Consider the following 12,201-nt stretch of genomic DNA (forward strand, 5'->3'; position numbering starts at 1 on the left):
TGGCTCCACTAAGATAGAGAATCTTAGGGCAAAGCTGAGTTGGAAGACACCTGAGAAAAGAATTGATGGTGTTGATGGTGACGATGACAGTGGTGGGCTCCCAAATGCTTCCTCATGCATTTCTCCAGTTTTCTTCTTTATTTGCTAATAATCCCTCAGCGAGGATCATCAAGTCAGGTGTCAAGGTTACCATATCAGCAGCCACTTTCAAAGTCAGAACATAGCAAAGATCTCCAGATTGGGTGTTATGTGCGACAAGATTTCCCTTTTCCCAGATGAAGCAGCCAGACCAAATGGTACTCAGGGACACTGCCAAGGCTTTTTCTTGCCCCATAGTGGAGGTGGCTACAGACCAGCCCTGGGAGATGGTGAACGGGGCTGGCAGCAGCAGCAGCAAGAGTCATGCCTGGGCCCTGCTGGATGGAAAAGGAGAGGGTAGAGCCTGGACTCCATGGACCACTGTGGAGGGGACCTGAGAGTCTCAAACTGGATGCTCTATCCTTAGCTTGGTCAGACTGGCTAATGGCTTCTGTGACTTCAGCCCCAGTAGCTGGAGTGTGGGATAAAAGCCAAGGATGTACCACCAGACCAGTCAACTTACACCTCGCAGAACTTGCACTTGCATGGCAGAGAGTTCTTTTTTGGTATCTGACTGATGGCCCATGCCTTTGGGGCAAGAACCAGAACTGCAGTAACACAGACTCCATATCCCCTGGGAGACTGTGCTCCACACTGGACAAGGCCGATGTAAACAGATACCCTCTGTGCCTGGAGGGCTTGGTAGTGGTTGCTGTTGTTCAGTTGCTCAGTCATGTCTGACTCTTTGTGACCCCATGGACTGCAGCCCACCAGGCTCCTCTGTCCATGGGATTCTCCAAGCAAGAATACTGGAGTGGGTTGCCATTTCTTCCTCCACGGGATCTTCCCCACCCAGGGATCGAACCTGTATCCCCTGCATTGGCAGGCGGATTTTTTACCACTGAGCCACCTTGGCAGCTGGACTTGGTACCCCAGTGATAAAGAGGGACATGAAGGCTGTGGGAAAGGCATGAAGAGTCATGAAGTCCAGGATGGCTGATGGGAGAGATCCGCGTTTTGTGCCGGCATGGCTTTCTTTGTCCCTGCGGGGGGTAGTTTTCGATCCTCGGACTGGGCTTCTGGAAAGAGCCAGTCAGGAGGAGGAATCTGAAGGTGGGTGAGACTGGATGGAATTTGCATTCCGAGATTACAGGCCTTTAATTTCTGCAATCAGCTAGCGGCTCTGCCGCAAAAAAGCCGCAGCACAAAGCCGAGCCGGACGCGAAGTGGGTTAGGGCGTTATATAAGCCCCGGCGGGAGGGGAGACGGCCCTCTCCGCGCTCCGCAGGCGGATGCAGAGCGCGGGTGACCGCGGGCGGGCGCGGGCCGCGCTGACGCCGGGCTGCTCGCGTCGCCATGGAGACGGGCGGGCGCGGCGCGGCTGTCAGCGGCGGGCGCGCGGCCGCGGGGGGCTGCGGGAGGAAGGCGCGGGCCGCGGCCGGGACCCTCGCGGTAGAGATGGACTTGCATTGTGATCGCGCCGCCGAGCCGCCGGCCGCCGAGCCGCCGTCGGGGAAGATCAACAAGGCCGCCTTCAAACTGTTCAAGAAGAGGAAGCCGGGCGGCGCGATGCCCAGCATCTTCGGGGTCAAACACAAAGGGGACGGCAAGGGCGCGGGGCCGGCGGGGCTGGTGCGCAGCCGGACGCACGACGGGCTGGCCGAGGCTCTGGCGCTGGAGGGCGGCCGCCGCGAGGAGCCGCGCGCGGGCGGCGGGGACGGGGCGCGGCCGGGCCCCGCAGCCCCCCGGGCGGCCCCGGGAGGCGCGGGCCCGGCGGCCGGCGGCTCGGTGGCCAAGTCGCACAGCTTCTTCTCGCTCCTGCGGAAGAACGGGCGGCCCGAGAGCGGCGGGGCGGAGCAGGCCGACGCGGGCAAGGCCGGTGGCAGACAAAAGCGGGGGCTGCGGGGGCTCCTGGGCGGCGTGCGCTGGCGCAGGAAGGACCGGCGGCCCCAGGACGCGGCGCCGGCGGGGCGCGCGGGGGCTCCGGGCGGCCTGGCGCGGCCGGGCTCGCTCACCGCCAGCCTGGAGTGCGTCAAGGAGGAGGCGCCCGCGGCCGCGCGCCAGCCGGAGCCAGCAGGTGAGCCCGCGGCGGGGGAGCCCGAGCCGGCCTGCGCCCCGGGAGAGGGCGCCTCGGGGCCCGGGCGGCGCGCCGAGCGGCCCCGCGCGCCCCCCGAGCCAGAGCCGCGCGCCGGGGAGGGCCGGCCGGCCGAGGACGCCGCGGGGCCCGGGGCCGCGCCGGCAGAGACGGCGCCCCGGGCAGATTCCAAAGGCGGCCGCGCGCCCGCCGCCCCCGACCCTTCCTCGGTCGATCCGCCCTCCGACCCATCGGCCGATCGTATTTGTCTGATGTTTTCTGACGTGACTTCACTGAAAAGCTTTGACTCTCTTACAGGCTGCGGAGATATTATCGCAGACCCCGAGGACGAGGCCGGGCCCGGCTGTGCCAAGCACGCCCCCGGGCCGGGCCAGCCGGGCCCCGCCACAAAGCCGCCGGGCGTGGTGGCCTACCAGGGAGGCGGGGAGGAGATGGCGAGCCCGGCCGAGGCGGACGACTCGTACCTGCAGGAGTTCTGGGACATGCTGTCCCAGACCGAGGACCAGGGAGAGGGGCCCCAGGGAGGAGCGGCCCCGGCGTCCGACGCGCAGGTGGCTCCCGAGACCCCCAAAGAAGCCAGGTGTGCGGAGGTGACCAAGGACGCATCCTCGGTCAAGCGCCGGAGGCTTCACCAGGTCCCCACGGAGCTCCCCGCGAAGGAAGAACCCAAGCATCAGGACAAGGAGCCGCAGGAAGGCGTCCCCAGCAGCGACGAGGGCTACTGGGACTCCCCCACCCCCAGGCCGGAGGAGGACGGCGGCGCGAGGAAGACGGGCCTCCCCCGGGACAGCGACAGCGGCGACGCGCTCCACGAGCTCTGCGCCGCCGAGCCGGATCGAAGCCCCGCGGCCCTGCCCGCGGCCCCCACTGCCAGCGAGGAGACATCCTGCTCGTCCCGGTTAAAGCCCGTGTCTCCGGTCACCATCACCTGCCCCCTGCGAACGCCGGGGAGCCTGCTGAAGGACTCCAAGATCCCGGTCAGCATCAAGCATCTGGCGAACCTTCCATCCAGCCACCCGGTGGTTCACCAGCCACCAGCCAGGAGCGAGCTGCCCAGAACCAAAATCCCGGTGTCCAAGGTGCTGGTCCGCCGGGTCAGCAGCCGGGGCTTGGCTGGGACCACCCTCCGGGCCGCGGCATGCCACGATAGTGCCAAAAAGTTGTGAGGTCTCCGAGGCCGAGGTGGAGGGGCCGCATGTTGAGGAATACAACTTTGTCTGGAAACTGCTAAGACAAATGTTCCATCCCCAGAGAAAGGCCTTGCCGACAGTCCCCACTCGGAGCCTGGACCCAGGAGCTCTGCCCCCAGGCAGGGGAATGCTGCGCAACGGGATTCCCCCTCCAGATAATTCCCTGAGGATTCTTTTCAAGCACTTTTTCCCCCTTTTTTTAAACCTTTTAAAACCTCCCCCCCCCCCCCCCCCCCCCCCCCGCGCCACTTTCTTTTTTTCTTTATTGCACCGAACGTTCAGAAGTCACCTTTACTTGCCTTTGCAGAAAATAAGACAACCCAACCTAAGGAAGCATCATGCCATGATATTTGGCCGTGTCACCGTCCAGCGGGCCTCCAGGAACCATCTGAAGAACCAGAGAGGAGCCCTCCTCTTCCTGACACTTTACTTCCTTATTTTCCTTTTCCTTTCCAGGGGAAAAAAGAAAAACAAAAAAAAAACACCCTTTGCTGTATCACTGTGTGGGAAACACCTACAAAGCTGAAAGAGCCAGGTACTTACCCAATGAGCAGAGGCAGGACTGATGGGCAGAAAACCTGCTGTACTTTCAGTTGCTAGGTATGCAAGTAGACATATATCTACCACTAAGATGATCACAGAGTTTGGGTTTGGTGGGTTTATTTAGATCATTTGTTTGGGGAGAAATAAAAACCTCAGCAGAGAAGGGTTTTTTTTTTTTTTTCCTCTCTCTCTCTTTTTTTATTTCCCCACCCAGTGCAGAGATGAGGACCAGGGCAAGATTTCACTAAATGCCAACAGACGCAGTGTTTTAGCATTTATGAACTATAACCTTTTCATGTGTAGATAACGCATCTTTTACAGATTATCGAGCTGTTAACCTTTTATAATCTGTCAATAACCTCCAGTTTAAAATCTGGTTTTATAGCTAGACACCGTAACCGCTCCCAAACCATTGATGTTCTTTTATGTACTGTAGACAGAAGCAGTTCTCTTTTTGTTTTATAAGGGTTCTCTGGCTTTCAGTGTAGGGGGAAAAAAAAAATCCATTGTGTTGATGTCCCAAAGGAATGGTTCTGCCTTGTCTTGGGTAAAAGTCTGTTTCTCACCCTGGACCCTGGTTTTCAGAGATTTTTACCTTGGTTATAAAAATTTCGGATTTAACCGTGTCTCAGTATGAGGAGTCCAAAACAAGGAACACGTAAAGAAAAACAATAGAAAATGTAGTTTTTTCATTGACTTCTTTATGTCTTAGGACTGAGCCACATATGTTAAGAATATGACACTGGGAAACTTATGTATCATTAACATTGTGTGCCAAGATTATTTTTGAAAAGTGGTTTACTTATATGTGTGTTTTCTGTTATTTTAGATGAAGCATTTATTTCAGAAAGGGTTACCATATGCCTCCATAGTTTGAATGATAAACTGAAGTCTTTCCTAGAATGCTGTTAGGGTCTAATGGTTATAAAATATCTTCTTTGAAACATTTCAGTGTATTTAATCAAAAGATCAGAGCTTCTACTAGGAGATGGTTCATGGTATTGGGGAGATTCGTATTCAAGTGAAACCACACACACATAAAAGACATGCATACTTCTCTCCAACTCTCATTTTCCAGGGAGATTCCCTAAGTAATGAACTGGTGGTACCTGCTTGTTAAGTTTTTTTCTGTTTTATAAAAGAAAGAATAAGGCAAGTATATGAAGATCTATTTTAATAATATGAAAGAAGTCACAAACTAAACAGATATCAAAGGAATACAAATCCTAGCCAATAGCACAAAGCAGGTTGTTCCCCATTTTAAACCTGCAAGGACTCCATTAGAAGAGGTGGTAGAAATTGACTGAATTTATTTATTTTTCAGATTACTGGCTTTTATTGCGTCATGTCAGATCCTTAATGTTATTTCAAAGTAGTGTTTTAATATTTAATTTCTTATGTCTGTCGATGAGATCTCGTAGGCTGACATAGCCTTAAGCACTCTGAATACACCACCAGGAATTCATAAAGCAGCTCACACGTGCTCACGCACTCAGCTGTGCACAACCAACAGACAAAGGCGTTCACCGTGAACTTGGAGGTGTCTTAGAGATTAGTTTTGTCTTGAGAAAGGGATATGAATTAGATTCAACACTAATCATACTACTTAGACTCAAAATATGTCCATTTTCCCCTAGTGACGGGGAGGGAACATAAATTTTATTTCTAGCTGTAAAACAAAGGATCTTTATTTTCTTCCTGTGCATCTTCTTGCAGGGGTTATAGTCTCCCCAGCCTGAATCCATGACAGAGTTCGGTTTGTTCAGTAGCACAGGGAAGGTAGAAAGCCCTAAAGTACTGATGAGAATATTGTAATAGAAAGACAACCTATTTATCTATTTTGTAAGCACTGGAACAAACTAGTTTTGCTTTCACAGTTTTGGGACTTGTTTCTACATTTGTACCTTTATGTTGTGTCTTTTTATTAGCAAAGAAAAATGTCAGCAAAGTTTACCTTAATTTCTCCTTACCTGTCAGTGAACCATTTATATAGGATTTAAACTATTTTTTTCTGTTCTTTTTCCCATATCTTTTTCTTTTTTTTTAACTCTCTATCTTTAAGAATTCCGTCCACACTAGTCAGATGAAGGATTCAGGCAATGAATAAAATGGCCTCAGTCACTGACGGGAAATCAAGACCAGTGTAGGGAGCTGTGTCTTAACCTTTTCCAACCACAGACAAGAGATTGTCATTGCCTTTTTGTGCCAAGGGCTACTTTCTCTTAGTCATTTTCATAGATATTGTATTCTAGAATTTATTAGATTTACATTCCAGTAATTATTAACGCCATTACCTAATTTGGCCATAGTTGCTGTTTTTTAAAGGAAAGGATTGGATATGGGCTGCTGACACCTTTCCTGTGAATCTATGATGCTAAAATACTGGGTTGAGACCCTTTAGTCAAAGAGTTGGCCAAATTCTGTAGGAAAAAGTCAAATCAATTGTTTTGTTGTTCATTCACTAAATCATGTCTGACTTTCTGCCACCCCATGGATTGCATCGTGCCAGGCTCCCCTGTCCTTCGCTGTCTCCTGGAGTTTGCTCAAACTCATGTCCACTGAGTTGGTGATGTCATCCAACCGTCTCATCCTCTAGGTCCAAATCAATTATTGGCCCTCCCTTTATCAGTCATTTTAACAACTTGGCACAAAGACAGCCTGACTTCAGCATCTATGTTACCTAGGCAGTGTGGCTCAAACCCCTGTGCTTCTTTTAAGGTTTTCTTGCTTCCATTAGCCCCAGAGCATTTTGAGTCATCGATAGAGGAAATAGATTTGCATTATGTCATCTAATAACAACAATGGAATGTGGAACATTAAAGACTTCCTTTAGCTCCATTTCCCACAAATTATCTGCCTATTTAAATACAAATTGTGTGATTTCTATGAAAGTGATGACTCAGGAGTTTAAGGGTTTATTCATTAATCTCAGAAATAGTTTTCAGGTATTGGCACTTCCATGAATATTCACATAGCCCTTTACCTTCACAGTTGTTAAAGTAGAAAGATGGTATTAGGGGTGGCGGTGTCTTTGGCTGAACTTTGAGTTTCTGTTATTTACGTTCTTTGTCAGATTAATTTTCCGAGACGTTTTACAGTTAACTTTGGCTGAAGAGACTGGTTTGTGAGCTTTCTGATCTCTCCTTTGGTTTCCATCCTGTTTCCTTGGTGACCTCAGGGAGCAGTACTGGGATGCTGTTCAGCATGTTCGCCTGTTTTGACGCTTGCACAGTGGAGCTCGGTCCTCACTCACATTCTAGATTTCTCTCTTTATTAAGAGACTTTGTGGATGTGGCCCCCTGTGCTTGGCTTCTACGTTCACATGTATACTCAGCTCCCCTTATCACTGATAAAAAATTAATGCAGGATTCTTACACCATTAAACATAAGGAAAAAGCATCACAGTTACCTATTTTTTCCTGCCATTGCTATTTTTGTTCACTCGCTCAGTCATGTCTGACTCTTTGCGACCCCATGGACTGCAGCACACCAGGCTTCCTTATCCTTCGTTACCTCCCAGAGCTTGCTCAAACTCATGCTGACTGAGTTAGTGATGCCCTCCAACCACCTCATCCTCTGTTACCCCCTTCTCCCACCCTTCCAGCATCAGACACATTTCCAATGAGTCAGCTCTTCACATCAGGTGGCCAAAGTATTGGAGCTTCAGCTTCAGCATCAGTCCTTCCAATGAATATTCAAGATTGATTTCCTTTAGAATTAACTGGTTTGATCTCCTTGCTGTCCAAAGGACTCTCAAGAGTCTTCTCCATCATTGCAGTTGGAAAGCATCAATTCTTTGGTGCTCAGCCTTCTTTATGGTTCAGCTCTCACATTCATATGTGATTGAGGATGGCCCATTAGAAGTACCTGGGTGAAATAAGAGGAGAAACTGAAGTACTCCAGCCCAATTCCCGCTTCCCTTCCACTAGCCAGGCAGACTAAGGGATGAACAGCACAGTTTTTATTTAGGAGTCTTCAATTTTGTACGCACAAATATTTAAAAGGAGTTTAGGAGCCAAAGACTAACAGGGCAGCCTGGTTTCTCAGGTGGGAAAACCAGAGGCCAACATTTATTAATACTTGTTGAAGGGAGGGGGTTATAACAGGTGATTTGGGCATGTGGTCCCTCCTCAGGGCAGACCCTGTCCTGCTCTGAAGGTTGTCTGAAGGCCACCGTGCATTGCCTGTCACAGCCTTTTCACTGTGACGACCACGGAGAGGAGGCAATTTGTTGCAACACTAGCCACTTCTGAGGAAAGTTATCTTCCCAGACAATGTTTCTAAGGACTGATTCAGAATGATCATTTCATGATTATGGAAAGCAATTCCTTCTCAAACTGAAAAACAAAAGGTTAAAATAGCCACTAAGCCTCCAGAACTGAAAGTGGGCACATCTGATTTTGATATTTACTTAACTCAATGCAACACATATTCAAGGGGCTTATACTGGATCTCGTGCTTAATAAAAACCCATTCAGTTCGGAGTTCACACATAGCTGTACTGAAATCAGATAGTCTTTATATTCGTTAGAAACACCTTTATTTCATTTTATACTTTTATTTATTTATTTTGCTGATAGTCTGTGGGTTGGAGCAGAATGCAGTGAGACTGAACAAGGGTGGTATGGATTAAGTCAAACATAGTCCTCTAAAAGGGCTTCCCAGGTGGTGCTAGTGGTAAAGAACCCACCTGCCAATGCAAGAGCCGTAAGAGTCGCAGGTTTAATCCCTGGGTTGGGAAGATTTCCTGGAAGAGGGCCTGGCAACCCACTCCAGTGTTCTTGCCTGGAGAATCCCAGGGACAGAGGAGCCTGGCGGGCTACAGTCCAGAGGGTCTTAAAGAGTCAGACACAATGAAGCAACTTAGCACGCACACACATATTCCTCTAAAAGTAAGAATAGTAATTATACAGACAGTTAACATTTGTCAAGTACTTACTTCATGCCAGCCCCTTCCAGGAGCTTGACAAATATTTACTCAGTCCTCTCACAGCCATGTGGGTTAAGTGATGTTACCTCCCTCACAGAGCATATCTAATTCATCCTTTTGGTGTACTTCTATCGCATTCATTCCATCCATCCCTCTCTTTTTCTCTCTTCACCCAGGACAAGGATAGACACTCTTTAATGATTTATAGTAATACAAGCGCTATGAACTGCTAAATCTCATCAACAGCTCACTTTCAATAGAGAAAGAGCTCACGCATGTCATGCGGCTGAGAATTGGGTTTGCGTCCGAGATGGTGGTATTCAGCATCATTCCGGGGGAAGGCTGCCGCTGGGTACCATTTAGAGGCAGACAATCCTCCTTGCTTGGGAGGGATCCGCACCTTCTTGGGATTAACTTCAAAAGTGTAGACAGACATCCCTTCTGTTGTCATGGTGATACTTCTGCTCTGATAGGATTTCAGTCATGCTGAGCACGTTTCACTTGTTTTTCTACCTTCAGCCCAGTCTAGGCTGGTTCTGGGTATCCTGTGTTGTTTGTTGAACTAGTAGCTGGTGGAGTGACGCCCACCTCAACATGATTCTGAACTGCAGAGACAAACTCCTGGCTCTTTCGAAAGTAGTACATCCCACGTTCTATCTCTGGTCATTGAATGCTGGCCTGGATTTTCTAATTTGTTCATTCATTCAACTAATATTTCATGCACACCTCTAAGTCTAAACCTATGCTGTGCATTTATTGTGAGCTGAGATGGTGCTCTGTTTTCGTTGACATTCTGTCCACAAAAATCAGGCAAGGTGGGGCTTGGTTCTGTTCTATGGAGGAGGAAAATGATGAAAAGGTAAAATACCTTTTCCTTTTGGATAATGGCAGCAATTTAGCAAGCCACTGACAGAATCTGGACCAGAAATCTAACTCTATTGCTTGTGCTTTAATTATAAGTCTCTTTTAGACATCTGATTAAATTTATGTATGATTTAGTTAAGAAACTGATTAAAGTTCTGAACTGCAAGAGTCAAACCAGATTTTTATGATGGTGGATACCATTAAAAGGATGACTGTTTTAGTTAAAAGTGGACTTGATTTTTTAAAAAAAAATTATTTGATGGCCTTTGTACATGCATGTCTGAAGGGAAGATCTTGGAGCTAGCAGGGTTTTTTGTTGTTGTTTTTTTTTTTCCCTCACTTGGCCAGTCAAAAATTTAGGCCATATCCACCAATTAGTGCATGCTAGCAGGTCTGCATACAGATTTTATAATCTGATGACTGCTTTGTCAATAATGAAAACCAAGACAAGCAATTTCAATTTGGCAGGTTACAACCTGTTTTCTTCCACTCTGATTCTATGAAGTTGCAAGTGTCAGTGTTTAGGGAAAATCATTTTGAAATGCATCACTGTTACAATTAAAGAGGTTATTTTATTCATATGTGGGCTGCCCATGCTTGGTGAAATGCTTTTTTAATGAGAAGCAGTGAAAGAATTTAATCACAGGTGATCATTGTGTTGAATAGTAAACTGGGGTAATTTTTGGAAGTTATTCAATAATTAGGTAGAGTAACTTTCTGCTCTTTGTGAGATCATTTATAATAAAACATAATCTAGGTCACTGGTTGTTAGAGACATAATAAATTTTCTCAGATCCCTACCTAATACACTAAAAAAGAAAATACTAGAAATAACTGATCAAATGACACAGGAGCATTAAATTGACACACAGGAAAGACTCGTTATCACGTCATAAAATGAAATGGACCCAGGGTGCCTGGAGGAATCAGTAAACCTTCTCAAATATGCCCCACTATAGAGTTATTTCTAAATGGAAGAGGAAGAACTCGAACAAAATAATGTCTAACATTGTATACATTTAGATGAACAGGAAGGATCAGATGGTGGTATTTTTTTTCCAAGAATATCAGGGGAAATGGTTTAGATGTTATAGACAAAATAAATTCCTGTCATCTTTTAATGGACTCCAGCTACATACCACTCTCATTGCTAACTTCAGTTTTGCCCAAGTTATTTATAGAAAATATCTCGGTGTAATATAGGGAATTGCAGGTTGTTGAAAATAAAGACAAAGAAAATCCAAATAAGAAACTCCATATTTCTGAAATTAGTTTTCCTGAAAGTCAAACGTATCTCTGAGGACAAGCTTTTGGCTGTATTATTTTTGTGCACAGGAGGAAAGTTGTTAGTAGGTTTGTAGATATTATTTTTATAATAGAATGTTAAACTCCCCCAACATCAGAAATTGTCTCCTAAAATTACTCTATGTTTTTAAGACTTGTTTTTAAAAAGGATTCTAAATAACAATAGGGTCTTTTCTTTTTCTCCTCTCCAATGATTTAATGGGATAGATGAACCAATGTTTATATTTTTAAACCTGTAAATATTTTATTTTGGGTATTTTGTATATTTGTTGATATAATTCCATTTCGTGCATATGTATCACTGTGCATGTTGCTGGTTTTGATAGTCACTCTTTTAATGAATGTAAGAAGCTTGGACTAATAGCACTTTTCTTCATTCAAACATCTTAAAATGAAAGTACAACACTGCCATTTTAAATGTTGTGTTTAATTCAGTCAATAAATTTTGTTGCTTCTTTACATTAAACATGAATTCTGTTGGTTATTTTTCCAGGATAAATTTTATTTTCACTCTCTTTTAATTTTTAGAGTTTATACTAGTGATGCCAGTAATGACCATGTGATGGGAGTATGTGTGGTGTTGTGTCTGTGGTCTGTGTGTGTGGTGTGTGTGAAGTGTGTATGGTATGCGTGGTATGTGTACAATGGGTGTGTATGTAGTGTGTGTAGTGTGTGTGTGGTGTGTGTGCAGTGTGTGAGGTGTGTGTGTGGTGTCTGTGGTATGTATGATATGAGTGAAGTGTGTGAGGTGTGTGCGATGTGTGTATATAGTGTATGTGTGTGGTGTGTGTGTGGTGTATATGTGTGGGGTGTATGGTGCATGTGTGCTATGTGTGGTGTGTACGGTTGACCAACAAGAGGCCCGTATTTCTTTCCACACTTTGTGAACAGGTGAAAAGTTACTGTTTGGCTTGAGCAAATGCCTTTGGAAAGCTTGTTTGTTATTCCGACTTTGATCTGATTTCTGAGCCTTTATTAGGAAAATCTCTGTTCCTTATAATCCCCTGTGAGCTGGACTCACCTGCTGCATGTGACTGTAGGCAGTAGCAAATTAGAATCTTTCTGAAGAGCTGTTTTCAGTTTTGTTTGAGGAGTATGTTTTCACCAAATCTGACTAGTAATTCAAATCCAAGTACTTCTGAAACTTAATGTGATGAATAATGAGGTTGCACCACTTTGTTTGAAAAATAAGAATT

The 12,201-nt window shown here is 46.7% G+C and overlaps 1 protein-coding gene across 1 annotated transcript; it reads left to right on the forward strand.

Annotated features, from left to right (window-relative positions):
* The first annotated feature begins 1,434 nt into the window (after window positions 1-1,434).
* Window positions 1,435-11,471, forward strand: AMER2 (APC membrane recruitment protein 2). The gene is made up of 2 exons (XM_042255120.1): window positions 1,435-2,155; window positions 2,471-11,471. The coding sequence occupies exons 1-2, from the start codon at window positions 1,435-1,437 to the stop codon at window positions 3,337-3,339; spliced, it is 1,590 nt and encodes a 529-aa protein (XP_042111054.1). The 3' UTR covers window positions 3,340-11,471.
* The last annotated feature ends 730 nt before the right edge of the window (window positions 11,472-12,201 follow it).

The sequence above is a fragment of the Ovis aries genome, chromosome 10 (assembly GCF_016772045.2).
Source record: "Ovis aries strain OAR_USU_Benz2616 breed Rambouillet chromosome 10, ARS-UI_Ramb_v3.0, whole genome shotgun sequence".
NCBI classification, from domain to species: domain Eukaryota; kingdom Metazoa; phylum Chordata; class Mammalia; order Artiodactyla; family Bovidae; genus Ovis; species Ovis aries.

What these genes read in the sequence shown, in the direction of transcription:
- AMER2 (XM_042255120.1), top strand. Translation starts at nt 1,435, where the DNA reads ATGGAGACGGGCGGGCGCGGCGCGGCTGTCAGCGGCGGGCGCGCGGCC. An exon ending in GCGCCAGCCGGAGCCAGCAG is followed by an intron (nt 2,156 to 2,470) that starts GTGAGCCCGCGG and finishes ACTCTCTTACAG; the next exon opens with GCTGCGGAGATATTATCGCA.